Source organism: Nansenia antarctica, assembly GCF_963989245.1.
Source record: "Nansenia antarctica genome assembly, chromosome: 19".
NCBI classification, from domain to species: Eukaryota; Metazoa; Chordata; class Actinopteri; order Argentiniformes; family Microstomatidae; genus Nansenia; species Nansenia antarctica.
This window is the reverse complement of record NC_137692.1, coordinates 7,943,411-7,969,652: the sequence shown is the minus strand read 5'-3', so window position 1 is coordinate 7,969,652 and position 26,242 is coordinate 7,943,411. Positions and strand designations below refer to the sequence as shown.

The window sequence follows — 26,242 nt, the reverse complement described above, 5'->3', positions numbered from 1 at the left end:
GAGGGAGGAGGGGAAGAGGGAGGGAGGAGGGGAAGAGGGAGGGAGGAGGGGAAGAGGGAGGGAGGAGGGGAAGAGGCAGTAAGAGGGAGGGAGGAGGGTAAGAGGGAGGGAGGAGGGGAAGAGGGAGGGAGGGAGGAGGGGAATAGGGAGGGAGGGGAAGAGGGAGGGAGGAGGGTAAGAGGGAGGGAGGAGGGTAAGAGGGAGGGAGGAGGGGAATAGGGAGGGAGGAGGGGAAGAGGGAGGGAGGGAGGGGAAGAGGGAGGGAGGAGGGGAAGAGGGAGGGAGGAGGGGAAGAGGGAGGGAGGAGGGTAAGAGGGAGGGAGGAGGGTAAGAGGGAGGGAGGAGGGGAAGAGGGAGGGAGGAGGGGAAGAGGGAGGGAGGAGGGGAAGAGGGAGGAGGGTAAGAGGGAGGGAGGAGGGGAAGAGGGAGGGAGGAGGGGAAGAGGGAGGGAGGAGGGGAAGAGGGAGGGAGGAGGGGAATAGGGAGGGAGGTGGGGAAGAGGGAGGGAGGAGGGGAAGAGGGAGGGAGGAGGGGAAGAGGGAGGGAGGAGGGTAAGAGGGAGGGAGGAGGGTAAGAGGGAGGGGAAGAGGGAGGGAGGAGGGGAAGAGGGAGGGAGGAGGGGAAGAGGGAGGGAGGGGAAGAGGAAGGGAGGAAGGGAAGAGGGAGGGAGGAGGGTAAGAGGGAGGGAGGAGGGGAAGAGGGAGGGAGGAGGGGAAGAGGGAGGGAGGAGGGGAAGAGGGAGGGAGGAGGGTAAGAGGGAGGGAGGAGGGGAAGAGGGAGGGAGGAGGGGAAGAGGGAGGGAGGAGGGGAAGAGGGAGGGAGGAGGGGAAGAGGGAGGGAGGAGGGGAAGAGGGAGGGAGGAGGGGAAGAGGGAGGGAGGAGGGTAAGAGGGAGGGAGGAGGGGAAGAGGGAGGGAGGAGGGGAAGAGGGAGGGAGGAGGGGAAGAGGGAGGGAGGAGGGGAAGAGGGAGGGAGGAGGGGAAGAGGCAGTAAGAGGGAGGGAGGAGGGGAAGAGGGAGGGAGGAGGGGAAGAGGGAGGGAGGGAGGAGGGGAAGAGGCAGGAGAAATCAAAACCTCTCACTCACCTGGATCACATATTTCCATGTTTGCACATTGACATTGTGCTTGTTTGATGTGTATAGATCCCCTTGGCACAGTCTAATGATTGATCCCTAATGAAAATCTGACCTTTCTTTTTGTCTTCTAACTAAACATCTGTTCTGGCATGTGATAGTTGGCCTTATGACTTTCACAGTCCATGTTTTTCAGAGCTCATATTTCTCATCAAGCTGGTTTTAAATCAGGCTAAAGCACCCTCCGAAGGGATGCACTGTAGTCTGGTAACTCTACACTCATGAATTGTTGTTATGCACTTTGTATCTATGCTATTTAACACCTGTAACCAATATCAAATGTTCTTTGGTTTCAAAGAGGAAGCAAGGAGTCGTGTTCCTAACAATACAGAAAAAGCTTAAGCTTGACTGTTTCCTAGCAACTGTGCAAGCAGCCCTTTCTGTCTAAAAGCTTATTGTTGTTCTTCCATTGTAACAGTGATTGTGAATGTCTACTGTGTAATAACTAACTGTTGTTTTAGTTATATTTTGTTGTTGGAGTCTTGTTCAGTCTGAGGTGTTGCCTCAGTAACTCTCATTCAGAGTCACTTTTTTCTTTCTAACAGTCTGGCAAGAAAGGGCACAGCGATCCCAGCCCCTACGTTCAGTTTACAGTTGATCACAAAACTTTTGCGAGTAAGGTGAGGAACTATTACTATTAACTACTAAAGCCTCTGACTGTTGAAAATGAAACATGGGAACTTCCTTCCACGGTTGAGTAAATGTCCACAATGTGGTTATTATAATAACTTATTTCACTCTGGCATAGAGGTTATTGTACACCTTGTTGAAGAGGAGATATAATATATGGCTTTTTGTGTATTTTCTCAGACCCGCTTTAAGACCACAGAACCACTTTGGGAGGAGGCGTTCTCCTTTCTCATTCATAACCCCAGGAGACAGCAGCTGGAGGTGGAGGTAATGCAGCAGCACATATTTACTTTTCATGCAGTTCATTCTGACCATAGAACTATTGATGAGGGATGGATTCTGCAGTTCTGACAGCTGTGGGAAGCTCGTTCCACTAGCGGGGAGCCAGTGTAGTGAAGAGACATGACCGGCAGCGTGACTGCCGCGTTGGCGTAGAGGTGGTGGGGCCAGTTGGCCAGCAGAGGTGGAGGAGTGGAGTGAGCAGGCTGAAGTTTGGGGGGTGACCATTTCTTGCAGGTAGGCAGGGGCTGTCCCTTTTGCCGCCCGGTAGGTGAACTCCAGGGTCTTGAATCTGATGCGAGCTGCTCTCAGGAGCCAGTGCAGGGTGCGGAGGAGGGGGGTAACATGAGAGAATTTGGGGAGGTTGAAAACCAGACGGGTGGCAGCATTCTGGTTGAGCTGCAGAGGTCTGATGGCGAAGACGGGGAGCCCGGCCAGGAGTGCGTTGCAGTAGTCAAGGCGGGAGATGACCAGTGACTGGATCAAGAGTTGAGCTGCTTCTCTCGTGAGGAATGGATGTATTCTTCTGATGTTGTAGAGGAAGAATCTGCAGGAGCGTGCTGTCGCTGCGATGTTCTCTGCACAGGATCGGCGGTTGTCATGGATCACTCCAAGGTTCTTGGCTGTCTGGGAGGAGGTTATGGGGAAGTCTTGGAGAGGGCATGCTTTCCCAGGGAGGAAGAGTAGCTCAGTCTTGTTAAGGTTGAGCTTGAGATGATGGGCTGACATCCATGTAGAGATGTCAACGAGACACGCAGAGACACATGTTGCAACATGTAGATCAGAGGGGGGAAAAGACAGTCTGTGCAGCTGTAGTAGGAGAACCCATGTGAGGAGATTACCGAGCCAAGAGACTTGGTATAGAGGGAGAACAGTAAGGGCCCTAGGACAGAGCCCTGGGGTACCCTAGTTGTGAGGGTTCGTGGAGAAGACAACGATCCTCTCCAAGTCACCTGGTAGGAGTGACCAGCCAGGTAGGAAGCAAACCTGCAGTGCAGTGCCAGAGATGCCCAGTTCTGAAAGGATGGAGAGAAGTATCTGGTGGTTTACTGTGTCGAAGGCAGCAGACAGGTCTAGGAGAATGAGGAGAACAGAGGAGAGGGAGGAAGCTTGAGCAGAGTGGAGGGTCACCATGACAGCAAGGAGAGCAGTCTCATTGGAATGCCCAGCCTTGAAGCCGGATTGGTGGCGGTCCAGAGGTAGTTGTTGTTCTGACAGACATACGTAGTCAGGCCTGGATGTTTAGGTGTAAATTGAGTGGTAACTGTGTCTACTGTATATGCATTTGTATGTGAATGCTGTCTGGTTTTACTGTTTATGCCTAGGTGAAGGATGATAAACACAAGTGCACCCTGGGTATTCTAACAGTCCCCCTAAGTGGCCTGCTGGTTGAGGAGGACATGACTCTGACTCAGCAGTTTCCCCTGAGGAACTCTGGACCAAGCTCCACCCTCAAGCTGAAGATGGTTCTTAAGGTGAGGTGATACTGCAATATACAGTGTAGGCCTGTCTATTTCTGGAAATGTGTACAGAGAACTTAATAATAACTGAAAATAAAGATGTTCTTGACTGCATGTTATAACCTTCCCTGCTCATAGGAATATGTCCTCTGCTCCTCTATGTTGTAGATTCTGTGCCTGGAGAAGCAGGGTGCGTCGGACCTGCCCTCCTCCGTGCAGGTGAGGAAAGCCAGCCTCACCTCCAACCACACAGGCCCCTCCCCCTCCTCCACAGGCCCCTCCCCCTCCTCCACAAGGCTCTCCACCTCTGAGTCCCCCGTAACCCCGGCCACCCCCACCTCACCACCCCCCATGGAGGCTTCCGCCCACAACCTCCAGCACAGGGAGGAGCAGCCGTACACATGCAGCCCCATCAGGAGCACCGCCAACCTGAGCGCCTCCATCTGCAGCTCCCAAAAACACCTGTCCCACAAGGAGTCCACCCCCAGCCTGGCCTCGGACATCTCCCTGCCGTTCGCCACCCTGGAGCTGCAGCAGAGGCTACGCCAGCTGCAGAAGTGAGTAATGCCCTTTTACGTTCGTTGAAACACACACACACACACACACACACACACACACACACACACATACACACGCACACACACACACACACACACATACACACACACACACACACACACACATACACACACACACACACACACAAGTGCTCCAAACCCTTGAGAGATTAATTACCAGCTGTATTGGGTTTTCAGCGGCTCTCCTAGTCAGTATCCCTTGGGTGAGGTTCAGTTGACGGTGCGTCACAGCTCCCAGAGGAACAAGCTCATTGTGGTGGTGCACGCCTGCCGGTGAGTAACAGCTCTGTAGTGCTTGTATGCTCTGGTGCACAACCACACTTGGATCCTTTTACATATCCTATGTTTCATATCTCAATTGTCTGGCCTTGTTTCCAAAACTCTTTCTATTCAACAACAAAACATGAGTAATACATGACAAACTGATAATGATAATCATGTACTGTATATGGGACGGCCTACTCCACATGTATTGTCCCCTGTTCTCAGTAACCTCATAGCGTTCACAAAGGACGGATCAGATCCTTTTGTACGACTCTACCTGCTCCCTGACAAGAGCAGGACGGGTCGTAGGAGGACTGGCACCCTGAAGAAGACGCTGAACCCTGTCTATGACCAAACGTGAGTTCAGACACCATAGGATTCCTGTTTTACTGTATTCTATGCAGCCATTATCACAAGCACCTAGACGTACAGGTTATCCTGTCTTAGATAGCTACACAGGTTTTACGAATAAATTGTTTCCCTCAATCTAAAACAGCAATATTTTATGTTTGTTTGCAGTATTTTTTTATTTAACCTGGAGTGCTTTATAGCTCTGCCATGTCCACTCACCATCATTTCACGTAAACAGAGAAGGAGTCCAAGAGTGTGTGTTTGTCTCCAGGTTTGAGTTCAGTGTGTCGATGGTGGAGCTCCACAGGAGAACTATGGATGTGGCCGTGAAAAACAGAGGGAGTATACTGTCCAAACACAAAGGACTCCTTGGAAAGGTACCAGTTTGGCACAAAAAAGATGGTTTCATTATACCATATGTCCTTAAAAGAATTATTTCCCTCATCATTAAAAGTTGTTATTGTATAACTCAGGCAATGCTACTTTTGTAGGTGCTGGTTGATTTGAGTGGTGAAGATATAGCCAAAGGATGGACACAATGGTAAGTCCCTCTTTTGCCTACAATAAATAGGTTGCATATCTCAGAATTGCTCTTTTATTGTCTCAACCCCTTATTTTCTCTTATAGGTACAACCTTACTGAAGATGGTTCGCGTAAAACGGTCCAGGCATAAAGGTGGACCACAAGAAGACCCTTATAATAATAATACATCATGGCCTGCAGTTTGGACCTTATAGTGACATTCACACAAACACACATCCATCTGCTTTCATACAGTAGTGTTATCATTTATACAAGGGCACCATTTTAATTGTCTTTTAATTCAGCCTGTGTCATGTCATGCAAATGCATGTGAAGCCTGAAGTTGACCATGCTTCTTGTGAATTATCCAAAGTCAAAGAAGTGTCACTAAATTGTCCTGTTGAAAACAAAAAAGTGTTGCCTATCAGAAGATGTTGGTTAATGTGTCAAAGTATATTTACTGCCTTGTTTTCTAAGCTGTCAATATGTATGTAAATATGCATAACTGGGATAGAATTTAATAATTAAGACTTGCAGGGGTTTCTATTGCATTGTTATTTGTTACTATTTCCTTAAAGGAATTTACGTTGAAATCATATTGTGTCACATGGACTATATATGGACTATAACTATGGTTATATATCCACCAATAATAAACACTTATTTTCACCAAAGGAACAGATATGGCTACTATGGTAGTTAAGCATGTATGATCAGTATTTTTGTTTTATTTAAAACATGTTGTCATGCATGTGTTATTTGGTCTCTGTTTACGTCCATGTGTTCTTTATGCTTACTAGTAGTGATCATAAGTCCCACCACTGAAATGCACATCCTCAAAGGATAAATACATATACTAGTTATAGGCCTACAGTATATTTTGGGGGGATTCAGTGCAATATGTTTGAAGAGGAAGAGGTATTACAGGGCTGTAATGTGTACATGTACTGTATATATTCTGCATTGACATACAGGTATATCTAATTAATAAGAGTTTGAGTTTGATTATTGTATTGCATTGTAAAAGAATAGAGAAATATTTGAATGATCTTACAGCAGACACATTAGTTATTGGATTATGCTTTTTTTCAGCATTGTGTGAAGTTTTGTCTTTATTTGTCAAAAACATGACAGAATGTGCCATACTGTGTAAGCCATGCAATGAATACTGTCTCTCTTGGAACACCTGAATTCCACGCTCATCACATAGCATACTGTTAGCATAGCATACTGTTAGTAATCTATCCTGTTGTGCCTTATAAAAACACTCTTTCTTCACTCACTGGACAAAAAACATTTTGGCAGGAAGTTCATTTTCAAGTTTGGAATAAGTGTCCTAATGGCTTTTGGTTAATAAAGGGTTAAAGTACTGAAAAAAGGTCACTGTTATCTTTTTCGTTTCTTTTATATATACTTCGTTTTTATTTCAGTTTCAGCAACTTGTACAATCATGTCATGTTTTGTCTACAGTTTTTTTCCATTATTTTAGCTGTACACATATTATTATGTCTATTATGGTCTATGAATGTGGTTCAAAGCAAGACACACAAAGCAAAAATGAACGATCAACAAAAATATTGAGAGACATAGTGACAGAAATAAAAGTAAAGATTTTGAAATGAAAGAAAAGGGGTAGGGGGAATAGGGTCGTCACTGTTATCTTTGATGACGAATTGCATTGCCTGTATGAATTGCTTGGCCTCTTTGTGCACAGCAGGCACCATAGTTAATACATAGGACACACAGAAGGTTCTCCTGCAGCAGCACGCGGGCGCCATCTTATGGCCATCTTATGGTACTGTTCGGCGAAGCTCGGGAGGGAGGAGACAGACGACTGACGTCATCAAATCCAAATTTGCGCGCGCTGCCGTGGGGAAGCTGTGACACACACAACAACAATCTAGGTTTGTGATTATCTACCGTTATTAACAAGTTATCAGGTGATTATTAACCGTTATTAACAAGTGAGCAGGATATTATTTAATTTAGATCGAGAAGAAATGACGTTCATGTCTAACAAAAAAACCAAACAGAAACGCCTCAGAAAAAGCCTCTGCAGGCTAACGCTGCTGTGTTGACATGGTTACACGGTCGAGCTCGAGACCTTCAACGTTGTTTTGTTTTTGTCTCAACTATTCAGATTCAACTACAACATAGCTACCTATCTCAACATACCTCAACTACTTACTTCAACTACATACTTCAACTTCAACTACAACTATCTATCTCTATCTATCTCACGGCGTTTGACAACGATGTCGAAGAAGCGAGAGGCGTTTCTAGCTTCGGTCTGCGTGGAGAATGTGGAGGACTTTCTACATTTTGAAAAACTCCACGTAAGTTCTGACTTTGGAAAGATTACACCACGATTATGAACAGCCTTCATCTTAAATACGATGCCCTCTCTTGTTCACTCTTTCAACACCACACCATACACAGAACACTGACTGGTTGCCTTTGGTGCTCATCCTGTGTGTGTTGTTGAGTTGTTCAGAAGGACAGTACAGAGCCCTTTGACTTGGAGGAGGTCCTGCAGGAGCTGTCCCAAGGCCAGAGAGAGGCTCTGTGGAAGAGCCTGGCGACCCTGCTGCGAGGCCTGCTGGCAGACTGCCCTCCTGAGCGCTGGGAGGAGGCTGGGTTAGATGAGGACAACGAAGGTGACATGGAGGTGGTGGTGGTGTCCCCACACCGGGTGAGAGCAAGGCTATTGATTGATTGATTGAAAACTTTATTAGAAGATTTGCAGAAGTAGGTACATGAAAGTACATATTACATACAAGGTCAACTAACAGGATAAAAACCCAAGAAAGCCACTGGCTTATTTCAATTGGGGTCCTTGATTCTCAATTCATCGTTACATGTAAGACAGACAAAAAAACTAGTACTATCTACAAGATAATACAGACAAATAACTAGTACTATATACAAGATAAACATACATCCATCATGGGAAGAACAATACAACAAAACATAAGGTATGTACAGCGGGTAGGACAGGTGGGGACATACACCACAGGTGGGGGCGGGGGACAAAACACAAAGTATGTACAGTGGGTAGTTCGGGTCTTTTAATCTGATTTTTGATTTAGAGGATCCAGTTACGGATTGCAGCCTCCTGTAAATGTTTTTTGAGAGTGGTTTTGAAGGTGGGCAGTGTTTTGCACTCCTTTAAGATTATAGGAAGGGCGTTACACATTTTTACTGCATAGTTTGCAAACGAGTTTAACCCCTTGTTTGTGGTGCAACGCGGTTGAACGTGGTTCGTGGAGCTTCCTCTGGTATTGTATGTGTGGACGTTGTTCACTTTTTGGAAGTATGTTGACAGGTACTTGGGTGTCTTTGTGGTGTAGCGTATCTTGAAGACCAGGCCCAGTGCAAGCTGGGTGAGCTGCACTGGGCCAAGCTGACATGTCCCATGCCTTCCAAAGATTCATATGTGCTGGCTAGTTCCCCCTAGGTTGATCTACATTCTCTCATGGCATGCGTAGTTGTTTCATGCTTGTTCTGTCTGTGTCTGTATGGTTCTGGTGTTGTTTGTATGCATTCACATTTTCTTGACACCTTTGGGCCAATCCCGATTCCCTTTTCTACCCCTATGGCTCGTTTTCGAGTGTGACTCGATTCAAAGCCAAGGCCTTCGAACAGAGCCACAAGCCATACCCCTTGAAATCTACCCCTATGAATTGGGACGGTGTAAGTACCGGATTTTCCGACCCGCGAGGTTTTTCCGACCCTACCAGATCCGGTCATAGGTTAAATAGACGCGGTACGGGTGACGCGTTATGTTGCCGGCGAATTCTCACATCTCGCAATGCCTTCAGCTGTGTTTATTTCTGTTGCGTGTGCTATAAGCATCTTTTTTCGTTTATTATCAACACACCTGAGAAATCATGGAAGAGGGACAACCCTTCAAGACTGATACGTCATCAGGAGTATCGTAGAAAAGCATTGACGCTCGCGACTCATTCACAACTTCATCAATCGATCAAACAAGTCATCAAATAAAAAAGAACAATGCTTCATTGTCAGACCATGACAGAATAACGGCGCTCTAACCTGTATGAAACCTGTGCTCCTACCCTGCCAGTCTGCACTGATTTAGGACAACAGTGCAACAACTTCGCGGCTGAACTTTAGTTAAATTTACACCATCAATGGGAAACATGGAAAAATGCATGACGTACATATTTAATTTTATGACGTTCCGAAATCCGAAGTGACAGGAACGCTGGAGAAACAGCCGCTGTCCACTGCATTATTTAACTACATGTCCTTGATGAGTCTCCGGCTCACTGCCCTCCATCAAAAATGTCTATCATGCCTATCATGCACATATCAGCCTGTGGATTGAAAACTTTAGATAGATAACTTTACATTAAATATGTCTACCATCATCCGCTGTCAAACACCACAATTTATTTCATGATTGTACATCTCTGTTAATCGCGCACATTTCTATGGGGCAGAGGAACAGGGTGACTGTCAGCCTGTGACAAACGCGCAGATATGAGTGCTCCGGTGTCTTGCTTTAGTAGTCTAATGGAAGTGATCAGGCATAACAGCAATTTTTTTGTTATGCTTGTTATAAAGAAAAGGTCTATAATGCATTGTAATGACATTAAACTAACGTTTGATAGATAACTTTACATATGTGTACCATCATCCGCTGTCAAACGCCACAGGTAATAATTGATTTATGATTGTACATCTCTGAAATGCTCGACTGTCATGCAGCCTGTAACGTTAGACACACAGCACATCGGCATAATAACGTTTTGTTGTTGTTGTGCTTGTTATAAAGAAAAGGTCTATAATGCATTTAAATGAATGATACAACCCATTAATAATATTACATAATAACAACTGATTGCGGGTGCCGCTACATGGAAATAGGTAAAAATGCGCATCATGTACAAGTCAGCCGAACGTTTGACAGATAACTTAACATATGTGTACCATCATCCGCTGTCAAACGCCACAGGTAATAATTGATTTATGATTGTACATCTCTGAAATGCTCGACTGTCATGCAGTGTTGCGTTACTGTAACGTTAGACACAGCACCGACATAAAAGCGATTTTTTTGGTTATGCTTGTTATAAATAAAAGGTCTATAATGCATTGTAATGACATTAAACTAAGATAATAAGATGGTTATCATAATTTTTAAAATCTTTATTAATAGGTAATTACAGAGAAAGTAAAATCACATTTCCGCATTGAATAGAGCGACATAAGATTTCTGTAGATGATTCGCAATGCATCCTGGAATCAAGGGGTAGCGTACCCCTATGGCTTCGAAGCTAGTCTGGTCCTGGAATCGCTCGAAACAAAGTCATAGTTAGCCCTCGAAATGAAGCCATGGCTCGATGAAATATGAATTGGGATAGCCCTCCCCCTAAACGTGAACGCGCAAATCGAGCCATAGGGGTGAAAACGAAGGGCTAGGGGTGAATTGGGATTGGCCATTTGTATGTGAAGGAAGTCTTACGTTTTTTCTCACTGTGTTTTTATTTATATTTTACAGCAACGGACCATGTCTGTCATAGAGGTGGTTACACTAGTGGTAACACACTCTCTGGATGTCATACAAGACGGTGACACGTACGACTCTCTCCTGGAATGTGCCAACATACTTATTGGTGAATTTTACAGTACTAACTGTAGTGGATGCTTATAAAAGAAAAATCAGTTGTTTTCATACCTGAGAAATGGTTTAAGACCCTCTAATTGGGTCTCACCCCTCCTCTCATCCCCCAACCTTCAGATGTGGTGCCCTCCCTCCCTGCTTCTGAGGTGCGCCTTCAGCAGGCTGTCCATAGGCTGTGTGAGGAATGGTGGAGGAAGGGACTCAAGGGGAAAGAAGAGTTTGGCCGCATTGCCTTCCATGACTGCCTGGAGAAGACCTTGACACTCAAGAAACCAGTGAGACACAGCCCTGTCTATCTGTCTGTCTGTGAAATACTTTGTCTTGTTGTCATGTCTGTATTTACCTGTTTACGTTCCATCAACCATGTGTTGTCTCTGTTGTCAGGGTGCTCAGATACAGAGACTGTGGGGCTTCCGTGATGTGCTGCTCTGTATGGACTTTGGATCGGAGGACAGTACTGAGATGGTGGATCTGCTGCTCCAATGCCTCCTCAACGTACATTTCATCAAAAGCGATGATGTAAGTGTGTTTTATTGTGCAGTTTGATGATTGTGTGTGTCATCATGGTCACCTTGATGTACTCTCTCTGACAGGGAAAGCGTTTCATAGTGTTCCTCTTTGGCTGGAATGTCAACTTCATCCCCATGATCCATGAAACTATCAAGAACCAGCTTAAGTTCTTTTCCAAGTGAGTGCTATTCTTGTCTCCTAATATTCAATGGAAGGTGACAGGAGGCCAGTCTAGTCTACTATTCAATGACGGGTGTCAATTTCCAGAAAGTTCTGAACTGCTTTCCCTTCCTCAGGTCCCTGACTGGTCACATAGCAGACATCTACTTCAAGGCTTGGAAGAAGGCCTCTGGAGTGTTCCTGCAGGAGATGGAGAGTACCTGTATCCAGGACTTGATGAAGCATGGGATTCTGCTGAACAGGAGCTCATCTGTTCATGCCAAAGTCAGACAGGTGAGCTATCACATTTGGCTTACAATAAAAGATACTTGACTGCATGCAATATGTTTTTCTTCTTCTTCTTTTTTTTTAAAAGAAAATTGCATAGGCTTACACAAGATTAGATTCAACTTTATTGTCATCGCAGAGAACAAGTACAATCCAACGAAATGCAGTTTAGCATCCAACCAGAAGTGCAAATAGTGATATAAGGACATGAAATAGAACAAGAGGTAGTGATAGGTAACTATGTAATATACAGTATGTACAGAGGTAGTATTGTAAACATCAGTGTAGTTTATAGGTATATACAGTTATGGGGAATATAGAGTTATGAGCTATGTACAGTGAGGTAGTTTATATACAGGGGTGCACATAACTGGTGCGCCAGTGCGCATGCGTCGCCAAAATGCATGCTGCGCGGCAGATCAGCCGCATGAGGGCGCTTTTGCGCACCAAAAACAAAAACAAAAGTTTATCACAAAAAAAACATCCTCTACCATGGTTAAAATTGAGGACAGTGATAATTTACAGCAGTCAAGAGAGCAGTGATGATGACGATTAAGCTTGTAGCATAAATAAATGCTTAGGCTGTAACTTTTTGTTGAAAAGTTGATTTCAGTGTTTACAGAACAGAGCAGTGCTTAAAGAGATGTCAGTTGATTTCATTGTGTTTAAAGGAGTCTGACAGACTTTCATGCTTAAAGAGCAGTCATTTGATTTTGCATTTGTTTATTCTGTTTTGTAGTTTATTTCTACTTAAACACACACACATGCATGGATTGTATATGATATGGGCCTGTATATATGCTGTGGGGGAGTGTTGTGGAATGGCTCTTGTGGTCTGTGACCTGCCCCCTGACTTAAGGCCCCCTGACTTAAGGCCAGGTGACATCATATTGGGCTCTCCCTTTTCACACCCCAAGCATCTGTAGTGACTGTGATAGGATCACTGGTAGATATTTGCATACGAAAAGGCCATAAAGACCTTCACACAAGAGCAGAGGGGTCTCTTAACCAGCCCAGCCCAGCAGAGGAGAGCAGACATAGGATCCAGCTGTTGGTATCTGTATATATGTTTTGTACTTTGATTAAATCGTCTTAAACTCAATAACTGTTCTTTGATTCATAACCAACAAAATTAACCTCAGTTTTGCACACAATCATTTGTTCGTTCATCTTTATTTATGAATAAATGTCGTTTTGCTAATATAAGTTATCCATGTATCCCTTTTTCATCCATCCTGTGGGACGGGTCGTGACTCGCGAGCTCGGGGAGCACCAAGCAGCATCCCTAGGTGCTCCTCTGAGCACTGGCCCCAAAAAGTTATGTGCACCCCTGTTTATATACAGTATCTAATGAGCAGAGTATAAAAGAAGCTATGTCAGGAGATGTGCAATATACAGTAGTACAAAGGTAGTAATGTAAACATCAGTAGTGTAAAGGTTATAGAGTGATCACATTAACCAGGGATGAGCAGCCGACAGGTATTGTCATTGTCATTGTCATCAAGTATAGTCCATAGAATCAAGTATAGTCCATAGAATCAAGTATAGTCCTTAGTATCCCAAGGTGGGGGGGGGGGGGGTATTGAGAGTCATAGTGTGTGTGCGGGGGGAAGGGACCTGGTGCGAGACCTGAGGATCCCGTACCTCCTGAGTCTCTTTGAAGGTAGGGGGTGAAACAGTCCGTGGTTGGGGTGGGAGGTGTCCTTGATGAAGGGAGTTTGGTGCCAACGATGCGCTGGGCGGTTTTCAGCACCCGTTGCAGGGCCTTCTGGTCAGACACAGTGCAGTTGCCGTACCACACTGTGATGCAGTTGGTGAGGATGCTCTCAATGGTGCAGTAGTAGAAGTTGGTCAGGATCCTGGTAGACAGCTGGACTTCCTTTAGTCTCCTTAGGAAGCATAGGCGCTGCTGCGCCTTTTTGACCATGGAAGAGGTGTTAAGGGTCCTGTCCAAGAGAGGTCTTCGGAGATATGGACCCCCAGAAACTTAAAGCTGCGAACACGCTCCACCTCAATCCCGTTGATGTAGACGGGGGAGTGTTCACAGCGTCCAGTCTTTCTGAAGTCCACAATGATCTCTTTGGTTTTGCTGGTGTTGAGGGCCAGGTTGTAGTCAGCGCACAAGCAAACCTCTTTGCTGCTTAGTTTGCCAGAATGATCTCCAGAGACCCATCCCACCCTGGGTACGAACACTTTGCTCGGCTGCCCTCGAACAGGCGGTTCAGGACCATGTTCGCAAGGACAAACAGACTGAAGCTCAGCTTCTACCCCAGGGCCATTCAGGCCCTGAACACAGCAAAGACCTAGGTTCTAGGCCCTGGACAATCTAGACAAATTGATGGCAGCTACTAGATTGAAATCAAGTGTAATACTGAAACACAACTGTGTACATTTCAAACCTGCAAACTGCGACACTTTAAATGAATGTGCAATAACACACATGTGCAATATGACAACCCTAGGGTACATAAGGTTCAGAGAATAGGAAATGTTAGAATAGGTATAGCATAGCATAGAGTACAGCACAGTGTTTTATTTGTATAGTATAGTATAGTGGATAGTGTACATAGCCTTTATTTATGTAAACCAGCTCTTTTCCCTTCTTGTTTTTAGTTTTTAGTTTTTTTCCTAGCACCAGGGGAGCCCCCCCTCCCAAATTTCGTTGTTTGGTACCTGTACTATATTAATGACAATAAAGACCATTCATGTACGGTACATTTAAAGTGTGTGTGTCTGTGTGTGTGTGTGTGTGTGTGTGTTCCACTTATTAGATACTGAGCTACTTCCACGAGCAGAAGCGCCGCCAGGGGATGGATGAGATGCTCTACAGACTGTACAAACCCATCCTCTGGAGTGCCCTGACTGTACAGTCAAAGCATCTTTATTTCACTTTATTACTTGGCAGTGTTTGTCCATTGTTTGCCAGTTGAGTGACTAGAATGAATCTCTTCTCTGTGATTGTAGGCAACCAACTCAGAGGTACGGGCCAACGCCACTCTTCTCTTCACTGAGGCCTTCCCACTCCATGACCCCGGCCAGAACAGCGAGGGGCTGGATGAGATTATTCAGAAACAACTGGACATGCTCATGGTAAGTCATTGCATTATTTTCAGCATGTTTTTATTAAATGCATAAGTTAAGGACAAATTAACATAATCATAACTAAAATGCTAAAAAGACTTTGTCGACAATCCTTTGAAGGCAATTACCAGAACTGGACTGTTAAAAAAAAAAAAAAAAATTTGGGCAAAATCTAATCTGGCCTTTCTATTCTTGAGGCTTATGAATGGTTTGCACCTTGTGGTGAACCTTCTGTATTTGCTCTCGTGAAGTCTTCTCTTTATGGTAGGCTTGGATAATGATATGCTTACCTCCTGGAGACTGTTTTTCACTTGGCTGGATGTTGTGAATGGGGTTTTTCTTCACCATGTAAAGGATCCTGTGATCATCCACCACTCTTGTCTTCCATGGACGTCCAGACCTTTTTTGTGGTGCTGAGCTCACCAGTGCATTATTTTTTTTCTTTCTCAGAATGTACCAAACTGTTGATTTGGCCACTCCTAATGTTCCCGCTATCTCTCTGACGGATTTAGTTTCTGTTTTTGCAGCCTAAGGATGGCCTGTTTCACTTGCATTGAGAGCTCCTTTGACCACATGCAAATGCCACACTTGGAATCAACTCAGACCATTTACCTGCTTAATTGATAAAGAAATAATGAAGGAATAGCCCACATTGGCCCATTAAACATATTTTGAGTCAATTGTCCAATACTATTGGTGCCTTAAAAAAGACGGGGCTACATATTAAAGAGTTGGAATTCCTCAACCCTGCCTCCAATTTGGATGTGAATACCCTCAAATTAAAGAGAGAGACTGCACTTTAAGTCTGTATATAACGGTAACTTGAATATGTTTTGGTAAACAGCTAAAATAACAAACATTCTGTCAGTGTCCAAATACATATGGACCTAACTGTATTGTATACTGATACTTGATACATTTCAATATGTGTGTGTGATCTCCAGCGCCTGCTTGAGGACCCCCAGCCCCTGGTGCGGTCCACAGCCACCCTGGGTGTGTGTAAGATTCTGGCCAACTTCTGGGAGACCATCCCCGCCACCGTCATCACTGACTTCCTCAAGAAGCTGGTGGGGGAACTGGCGTCTGACACCAGCTCTCCGGACGTCCGTGCCTCTGTCTTCCTGGTGCGACTACTGTCAACTCTGACCCCCTTCTCATGACGGGTGCTACATAGTTAGAGAATAGGGTAGAATAGATGTAATGGTATTTACTATTTTTACAATATGGTCATGTGATATTTGGTTTTGACCCAACATTTTGATGAGTACACAAAACATGACGGATCCAAGTACACAGGCAACCGACAAGACACAAAGTCTCAAGAATCAATGTTAGTTTGAAAGTGACATTTGGAGGAAATGTTTGTTTTCACAGACTTGAGTTACACAAACACATTATCACACAAGTAACATTACATTTCCAATCCTATTCATACTGTGTGGCTTATTGGTTGTTTTCTCTGACCTCCAGTGTTTGACCATTGTTCTGGACAACAGCTTCAGCCACCCTCTGCTAGAACAGCTCTTGCCCACTATGAAGAACAGTCTTCATGACACCTCAGAGAAAGTCCGCGTGGCGTTCATGGACCTGCTGCTTAAGATCAAAGCAGTAAGGGCTGCCAAGGTGAGACAGGACTCGTACCCCATGCTGTAGTTTGTGCTGTGTATGTCTGGGGGATTTCTTTGAATCTAAAACTACAGTATAGGTCTGAACCCGAACCGACCTGTTCTTATTTGAAATAAAGAGACCTAAACCCGAAACAGACCTGTAAACAATGAGACCCCTAACCCTGACTGGTTCGGTTCTAGCCCATCCCGATGAGACCGGAGTTATTTCAAAATAGGCTAATTAATAAATTAAGCAAGTAGTGCATTACAGACCTTTATAGACTAAGGGTGTGTTCTCACTAGAACATTTGCTTCACTTGGAATCGGAGTTTAGGATAAAATGTGTTTGCTCTGCATCGTTTGCAGCTGTGAGAACGCACATTCGAAGTCGCTCCTGCAGCAAAGAACCAACGGATGCTCCGCTTGAAAAGGGTGGTTTCGCTCCGGTTACAAACGACACATCCATAACTTTGCTTCGCTTCACTTTTGGTGAGAACGCTGCTATAGGCAGTCCATAGGAAAACAACAGCGCATGCGTGTTGATCTGGATAAGAGCGAGACGAACGGACAATTTAAAACATTTCTGACCAATCAACTACCACGTCTGTTGCTTCGATTGCGTGCTTTGATTGCTTTGATTGCGTATGTTACTTCGTTTACATAAAGGGCTGTGAGAACGCAAATCAGAGAAATAATTTATGCAACAATGTTGCGAACTCATCCACTTGCTCCGGGTCTCGATTCGGACTTTCATGTGAGAACATGACCTAACTGTAGCAACAGATGTTCTCCCACTCCTGATGAGCTCCGGTCCACAGTGTGCTATAACGTATGCTCACACCAATAAAATAGGTCTGAAAGATTGAAATTGGCATGATGAACATGACTGCAATTTGGAAACGCATGGTTTGGAAATGTGTGATGTTATAATGCAGGATGCTCCCTCCTCCCTCTCCCCAGTTTTGGAATGTCTGCTCCATGGAACACCTGCTGTCCCGTTTGGCTGTCGACTCCGAGGCCATCTCCAAGAGGATCGTCAAGCTCCTGTTCGACTCCTTTTTCCCTGTCAACCAACCTCACAAGATCTGGTCTGAGCGATGCGTCACTCTGATTCAAATGAATCCCATGGCAGCCAGAAAGTTCTACCAGTATGCCCACCTCTACACAGACCCGACCAACATAAGTGAGTTTGGCCTGAAGCTACACATGCCTTCACATGGGGATGGATATAAATCCTTAATTGACTGTATCCATATATTACTAACTTACTAACTTCAGACCTTTGTTAAGGTCATAGGTGGTATACAGTGCATTTGGAAAGTATTCAGACCCCTTCACTTCTTCCACATTTTGTTGTGTTGTAGAGTCAATTTAAAATGGATTAAATTAAAATAATTAGCCATCAATCCACACACAATACCCCAGAATGACAAAGTGAAAACAACTTTTTTTAAATGTCTGTATATTTATTAAAATACAGAAATACCTCATGTATATAAGTATTCAGACCTTTGTTGAAGCACCTTTGGCATTGATTACAGCCTCAAGTCTTCTTGGGTATGACGCTACAATGTTGGCACTTGTGTTTGGGGAGTTTCTCCCATTCTTCTCTGCAGATCTTCTCAAGCTCTGCCAGGTTGGATGGGGAGTGTCGGTGTACAGCTATTTTCAGGTCTCCAGAGATGTTGGATCTGGGCTCTGGCTGGGCCACTCAAGGACATTCAGACTTGTCCCGAAGCCACTCCTGCATGGTCTTGGCTGTGTGCTTGTGTGCATTGTCCTGTTGCACATTGTCCTGTGCCTGGTTTCCTCCAGACGTAATGCTTGGCATTCAGGCCAAAGAGTTAAATCTTGGTTTCATCAGACCAGAGAATCTTGTTTCTCATGGTCTGAGTGTCCTTTAGGTGCCTTTTGGCAAACTCCAAGCGGGCTGTCATGTGCCTTTTACTGAGGAGTGGCTTCCGTCTCATCACTCTACCTTATAGGCCTGATTGGTGGACTGCTGCACAGATGGATGATTGATTGTCCTTCTGGAAGATTCTCCTATCGAATGATGGAGGCTACTGTGTTGTTGGGGACCTTCAATACTGTAGACATTTTTTAGTACCCATCCCCAGATCTGTACCTCGGCACAATCCCGTCACGGAGGTCTACAGACCTCGACCTCATGGCCTGGTTTGTGCACTGACATGCATTGTCAACTGTGGGACCTTATATAGGCCGGTGTGTGCTGTTCCAAGTCATGTCCAATCAATTGAATTTACCACAGGTGGACTCCAATCAAGTCATAGAAACATCTCAAGGATGATCAATGAAAACAGGATGCACCTAAGCTCAAATTCGAGTGTCATAGCAAAGGGTCTGAATACTTATGTACATGAGGTATACTGTATATGTATTTTAATTTGAATAAATATACAGAAATGTAAAAACAAATCTTCACTTTGTCATTCTGGGGTATTGTGTGGATGTATGGCACATTCTAAAAATGTATTTAAAAATGTAATCAATTTTACATTTAACACAACAAAATGTGGAAAAAGTGAAGAGGTATGAATATTTTCCGAATGCACTGTGTGTTTTCTATCTATATATAAAGGCCTCTCTACCTCTATGTTCCAGTCAACCTGATGCTGACCAATCGGAAGTGTTTGAGTGCCTGCATCCAGAGTGAAGATGACACGAACAACAAGGAGAATACAAGTGTAAGAGTCAAGAGTATAGTGCTCAAGTTGATTAAGAGTTGGTGAACAGATTTGGATCACAAGATTCTTTCCTAGACACTATTGCTTGTCAATGCAGTGTATTCATGCAAGTGCTATTCGAACTGTGGTGGTATATTATATCCAGAATACACATACAAGTTTCTTTACACATTGAAATTGGTGTTAAAACTTAAAAGAGAGGTCCTTGCAGGTTCTCCAGAATGTCCTGTCAGCAGAGGACACAGCCTCCATGGCCGGTCTGCTGGAGGTGGTGGTGATCTTGTGGAGAAGCATCCGGAAACCCCTGGAACTCAACAAAGACGCCTTTAAACACATCACCGCTAAGTTTGCCTCCGCCATTCCCAAGTACTTCAGAGCATTCCAGGTACAGACACACTGTTTTTTTACCCTGTGGTTGTTACACCTCATCAAGTTTTGAAATTGTATCCACACTCTCCGTTGCTCTCTCACTCTTCCTCTTTTTTTCTGACTTTTTCCCGTAGGATGAGCGCTGTACTGTCCCCCTCTTTCAACTGGCCTCCCTGCTGCCCCCAGTCTCTGTCCCCTCTTTCAGGTCAGTCATGGTCCCATTTTAAACATGGTGCTATTACCTTCACCTCTCCCCCTCCCTCCCTCTCTCACTATAACCCTGTTGCAACCCTGCTGACCTGTCTCTCTGGTCCATGTCTACCAGCTGTGGAGTTGTGTCCAGGCTGAAGAAGCTAGAGTGTGGGGCCAAGCTATCCCAGTACAATCAGGAGATAGACTGCCTCTGCACCTGGGGCCAGGCGGCAGATGTCCTGAACCTCATCACTGACTGGCTCTCTGAGGCTCTGCCCAAGACAGCGGTGAGTTGAGCACTACACACACTGTAGAGAGAGAGACACAGGTGCCTCCAGATCCATAGGTGCTGGAGGGTTAAAATGGTCAGAGCTGAAAAGGATGCTGTTGGACTATGGGCTCCTCAATGGCCTTTAAAGGGAAAAGTAGTGTTGGTCATGTTTTTGTCTGATTGTAATTGTACATACCGGTAGTTAACTGAATTGCTCTGGCTAACCAAAAGAAGTTGAGTTTGTGTCCTGAAATATTATTTTGTTTGCTGCCATCCTACCACAGGGCAAAATGAACTCAAAACGTAAGGTGCGCATCCAGGAGACGGTGGAGGCCAAACCAGACCTGGGGCTAGATTACCTGGAGTACCTACTCAGCCGCACCTCTACCCGGGATAGCATCCTGTCCCTCAGTCAGGGTCCGCTCAAGCAGCTCCACGAGGCTCTGGCGGCCTGGAGGGTACAGTAGAAACCATCAGATACAACAGCAGGTTCAGATTTGGCTTTTTGTACTTGAACCTGTGTACTGTTTGTCTCCACAGTCAGTGTTGTCCTCCTGCCTGAGCTCTCCTGAGGCTGATGCCAGTGTTCCCAGTGCAGAGACAGCGTGGAGAGCCGTCACTCTTCATGGCCGTCTTAGTGCCCATCTACAGCACAAAGTAAGCCCCCCCTCCAATTACTTACATTGTCGCTAAAGTCAAATCTAGATGTCTGTGCCTGCCCAGTATTGGTCCTACTGTTCTGTTATCCCAGTTCCCAGAGGAGAGGGAATACCTGGTGTCCCTGGAGAACTTGGCAGTATGGGCTGCTGAGAGGGTGTTGCCCTTCCTAGTGCGCCCCAGTGAGGGGGGCGTGTCTGAGCACCAGCTGGCCCTCGCTAGGCAGGTTGTAGAGGTAAGAGAGGATGGGATTACATTTGGTTCCCAACACCATCCAACCAGCATTTTATTTTAATGTATGCATTTTTAATTTATTTTTATTTTTTATTTAACCTTTATTTATACAGGTAAAAAACACATTGAGCCCCAAGGGCTCATTTTCAAGTGTGACCTGTTCACAGGCATACAACATCCACCACAAACAAATACAATACAAAACCTGGCCTACATTTAGTTACCGTAGTTGACAGAGATGGTGTACATAAAACATTGCACACAGGTAGAATAAAGCATTGTTGAGACATCAAATATGAGACTTAAAGACACAGGCATTGTGTCATCACGTTAAATGCAGCTACTGTCTGCAATAACGGCTTTATCCAGTATTTCTGCTGATCTCTGGAGCATTGTGGGGATTTTTCTCCTTGTTCTTAGACTATCTGTTCTACCCTGTAAATCTCATCTGGTTATTGATTATTCCACTCCAGTCCACTCTAACGCCTCAGCAGACAAACAAGTACATTCCTCCCACTCTGACACCATGGAGCCCTGTTCACTCTGACCACCATGGAGCCCTGTCCACTCTGACACCATGGAGCCCTGTTCACTCTGACACCATGGAGCCCTGTTCACTCTGACACCATGGAGCCCTGTTCACTCTGACCACCATGGAGCCCTGTCCACTCTGACACCATGGAGCCCTGTTCACTCTGACCACCATGGAGCCCTGTTCACTCTGACCACCATGGAGCCCTGTTCACTCTGACCACCATGGAGCCCTGTTCACTCTGACCACCATGGAGCCCTGTCCACTCTGACACCATGGAGCCCTGTTCACTCTGACCACCATGGAGCCCTGTTCACTCTGACACCATGGAGCCCTGTTCACTCTGACACCATGGAGCCCTGTTCACTCTGACCACCATGGAGCCCTGTTCACTCTGACCACCATGGAGCCCTGCTGTTCTTATTGCCTTTGTGCCGTCATGCTCCAGCCTGTCACCTTTCGGCTGCCTAGATCAGATATGGACAATAAAGCTGCCATTTATCTTTCCTGCTTCACGTACTGTATTGTTGTGTTGAACCCACACTTGGATACTAATAGTGGGTAAGTGGCTTGGCTTCTTCAATAAATAGTTATCTGCCAATAAGCACAAAGGTACAGTATGGTCGCAAAAAAAGCAAGTCAGTCAGATTTGCGTTGTCCCATCTCTGTAGGGTTTGCTTCCATAACTTATATACTATATGACTGTGTTGTTGTTCTTTTGTTGAGTGAGAATGATGCTTAATTCTTGTATGTTGTGGTGATGTTGTTTGGAGCAGAGCTTCCTAACACTGTACAGAGACATGATCCGGGTGGGTCTTGGTGACGAGCAGTTCAAAGGTCAGGTCCTTAACCTGTGCTCCGCCGTGCTCCTCTCTGGTGAGTGTCTCCACATCTCTAACCCTAACCCAGGCTCTGCAATACACATCTCTAACCCTAACCCAGACTCTGTAATAGACACATCTCTACCCCTAACCCAGACTCTGCAATAGACACATCTGTAACCCTAACCCAGCTCTGCAATAGACACATCTGTAACCCTAACCCAGCTCTGCAATAGACACATCTCTAACCCTAACCCAGCTCTGCAATAGACACATCTCTAACCCTAACCCAGGCTCTGCAATAGACACATCTGTAACCCTAACCCAGCTCTGCAATAGACACATCTGTAACCCTAACCCAGACTCTGTAATAGACACATCTGTAACCCTAACCCAGGCTCTGTAATAGACACATCTCTAACCCTAACCCAGACTCTGCAATAGACACATCTCTACCCCTAACCCAGCTCTGCAATAGACACATCTGTAACCCTAACCCAGACTCTGTAATAGACACATCTGTAACCCTAACCCAGGCTCTGTAATAGACACATCTGTAACCCTAACCCAGCTCTGCAATAGACACATCTCTAACCCTAACCCAGACTCTGCAATAGACACATCTCTAACCCTAACCCAGGCTCTGCAATAGACACATCTGCAACCCTAACCCAGGCTCTGTAATAGACACATCTGTAACCCTAACCCAGACTCTGTAATAGACACATCTGTAACCCTAACCCAGACTCTGTAATAGACACATCTCTAACCCTAACCCAGCTCTGTAATAGACACATCTCTACCCCTAACCCAGGCTCTGTAATAGACACATCTGTAACCCTAACCCAGCTCTGCAATAGACACATCTGTAACCCTAACCCAGGCTCTGTAATAGACACATCTGTAACCCTAACCCAGGCTCTGCAATAGACACATCTCTAACCCTAACCCAGGCTCTGCAATAGACACATCTGTAACCCTAACCCAGACTCTGTAATAGACACATCTGTAACCCTAACCCAGACTCTGTAATAGACACATCTCTAACCCTAACCCAGCTCTGCAATAGACACATCTCTAACCCTAACCCAGCTCTGCAATAGACACATCTGTAACCCTAACCAGGCTCTGCAATAGACACATCTCTAACCCTAACCCAGCTCTGCAATAGACACATCTGTAACCCTAACCCAGACTCTGTAATAGACACATCTCTAACCCTAACCCAGACTCTGCAATAGACACATCTCTACCCCTAATCCAGGCTCTGCAATAGACACATCTCTAACCCTAACACAGCTCTGCAATAGACACATCTGTAACCCTAACCAGGCTCTGCAATAGACACATCTGTAACCCTAACCCAGACTCTGCAATAGACCGCACGTCTAAGCAATACTGATGGTTATATATGACATTTAATGTTTCATTTTGATAAGTAGTCAGTATCTGGTGGATCTGATGATGTTGTTCCCTCAGAGAAGGGCTACCTGTGTGTGCCCCTGTTGGTCTCGGTCCTCACCGAGGTGGCAGACAACTATGTTCCTGAGGACGCCGCAAGTGAGTTGGACCAGGGGGACCAGTCGTCTATCATCCTCAGTGTTGTGGCCAACGTCTTCCAGAAGATTCTGGAGGCCTTGACTCTCCGAATGCGTAAGGATCAGGAGGTAAGGGCACCATATCATCACCATATCATATCATATACCATATGAATATACCATATGTATATCATATCATATACCATATGCACCATATCATATACCATATGTACCATATCATATACCCTATGTACCATGTGGAATGGAATGGACTTTATTTGTCATTGCTACAGTACAGTACAGTATATACCATATGTACCATATGCACCATATCATATACCATATGCCATAACAACACAGGAGGTAAGGGCACCAGATCATATACCATATGCCATAACAACACAGGAGGTAAGGGCACCAGATCATATACCATATGCCATATCAACACAGGAGGTAAGGGCACCATATCATATACCATATGCCATAACAACACAGGAGGTAAGGGCACCATATCATATACCATATGCCATATCAACACAGGAGGTAAGGGCACCATATCATATACCATATGCCATATCAACACAGGAGGTAAGGGCACCATATCATATACCATATGCCATATCAACACAGGAGGTAAGGGCACCATATCATATACCATATGCCATATCAACACAACACTTTTCCCTCATACAATGAAGTCTTGCTTCGGTCATTTGTTGGTTTTTCACAGAAACATTGAGTTCTTGATATTGGCTAACGTCCCTCTCTGTACCCTGTCCTAGCTGTGCCAGTCAGCTATGCCCGGTCTGGGAAACTTCTTCCAGGTGGTGCAGGCTTGGGACGGCTTAACCTCCAACCCCTTGAATGACGTCTTCTCCACTGTCTTTGTTGCAGTCATTGTAGAGAGCAGAAAAATCCTGCAAAAGGTAAGAAGAAACAGGGAATGTTCATTTTAAAAGCAAATAGATTTTGTCTTAATATGATGTATTTCTCTCTGCTCTAAAGGTTTCACACATTGAAGAGGTCAGAGCACCAGAGACAGTCCAGGACTTGCCCTTCCTCTCCAGCATCATCTTGACTGTTATCCTCCAGTCCCCCCCTGTCACCAGGTAACCTACTCCCTTCCTTCCAAGAGGTTGAACTCATTGACACACCGGCTCAGCTTGGTCTCTAAATCTAACTATTACTGTATCTCTCTCAGAGCTTTCCTCTCTCAGATGAACTCATCTGTTGACTCAGGGGACATCGTTGACTCAGGGGACATCAATAGTCTGACTGCTTTGGCTGCAGCTATTCATATTCTGGCAGTCATCAGACAGAGTGAGTGAGACTGTTGTGAAACTGTGTCCTTGTATGCTTTTTTTCGAATTGGACCTTTTTTTGAAGCACATTCATTTACATTTTAATTAAGAAGATTTGTTTTTAGGGATAATATTGTTTTCTGTGAAGCTTATTGTGAATGGTTTCTTAGTGAGTGCAGCTCCCTCTAATGGATGTTCATGGTTGTTCATTCAGCTGGGAAGTTTAACAAAGAACTGAAGATCACTGCGGTGTCTGTCCAGAGGCAACTTCAGAAACATTACGCTGTCACAGCTGGAGAAGAGGGACACATCGAAAGGTGACTAGCAGTTATAGTATGTTGTAGGAGTTGTTAGAATCAAATGCAGTCTATATGTTATAAATAAAACATGCTCATTAGTAGGGAATTTTAAGAGGGCTTCTTCATGTTGAAATAAGAAATCAACCACCTCTGAAGTGAACCTAAACAAATTCCTCTCTCTCCAGAGCCATCTATGAATCTGCTACCAACACATTAAATGAGATCCTGATGCCTTAAACATTCTCTCAAACATTTTGGCACCAGGACCATAATCAAGATATTGACATGATATTGACATGTTTTTCTTTTCAAATGTAGTTGTTGTTATTTGTTGTTATTACAAATTTGTGTGTTTTTATGGTTGAAATGTGAGTCAAATCAAATATCTAGAGTTTTGTGTTTGTAAAATATAGCATTGTTATTACTGCTAAAAATAAATTAAATGTGGAAGGAAATTCAATTAATGAAAGTATATGGGTAGGATTAACAATTTGATGATAGAAATGTTGTTTACTATTTTGAAGCTGTGCCTAAAACAAACTAGCACTGTGTGTTCCAACAGTTTACCGCACAGCTGATTAATCAATTAAACCAATAGAGTGAGACAGGATATGTTCATGCAAGGTGCCTTTCAGGAAGTAGTGGAGATCGTGCACCTAGCCTATTATGTAATTGTTTTCCCATGTATATGCTAATTTATTTTATAAACTCTCCGACAATTCAATATAGCCTATGGTCTGGAAGATCCTTCGTGTTCTCCCCGCCGTTCTTAATCCAAGTTGAGAAAAAGAACAGGAGCCAGGGAACACCGT

General features: G+C 44.8%; 2 protein-coding genes across 2 annotated transcripts in view; both read left to right on the top strand.

Annotated features, from left to right (window-relative positions):
* Positions 1-5,445, top strand: part of esyt2b (extended synaptotagmin-like protein 2b) — a gene marked incomplete at its 5' end in the record, with an annotated part of 48,475 nt that extends 43,030 nt beyond the window's left edge. The window contains 9 exons of the mRNA XM_080548918.1: positions 1,678-1,752; positions 1,943-2,029; positions 3,367-3,516; positions 3,670-4,058; positions 4,257-4,352; positions 4,569-4,700; positions 4,966-5,071; positions 5,186-5,235; positions 5,322-5,445. Coding sequence (XP_080405044.1) covers positions 1,678-1,752; positions 1,943-2,029; positions 3,367-3,516; positions 3,670-4,058; positions 4,257-4,352; positions 4,569-4,700; positions 4,966-5,071; positions 5,186-5,235; positions 5,322-5,367 — 1,131 coding nt within the window. The 3' untranslated portion in view covers positions 5,368-5,445. The remainder of the gene's footprint in view (positions 1-1,677; positions 1,753-1,942; positions 2,030-3,366; positions 3,517-3,669; positions 4,059-4,256; positions 4,353-4,568; positions 4,701-4,965; positions 5,072-5,185; positions 5,236-5,321) is intronic.
* A 2,026-nt stretch (positions 5,446-7,471) lies between these two features.
* On the top strand, positions 7,472-25,667 carry ncapg2 (non-SMC condensin II complex, subunit G2; the record flags this gene model as incomplete). Its single annotated transcript, XM_080548916.1, has 26 exons — positions 7,472-7,552; positions 7,711-7,908; positions 10,744-10,858; positions 10,984-11,141; positions 11,251-11,385; positions 11,460-11,554; positions 11,673-11,829; positions 14,595-14,687; positions 14,788-14,913; positions 15,849-16,028; positions 16,375-16,527; positions 17,472-17,694; positions 19,134-19,216; positions 19,428-19,601; positions 19,720-19,790; positions 19,911-20,064; positions 20,333-20,506; positions 20,589-20,705; positions 20,800-20,940; positions 22,248-22,347; positions 23,772-23,959; positions 24,613-24,756; positions 24,836-24,939; positions 25,032-25,150; positions 25,346-25,448; positions 25,616-25,667. The coding sequence occupies 26 exons, from the start codon at positions 7,472-7,474 to the stop codon at positions 25,665-25,667; spliced, it is 3,438 nt and encodes a 1,145-aa protein (XP_080405042.1).
* Between the last annotated feature and the right edge of the window lie 575 nt (positions 25,668-26,242).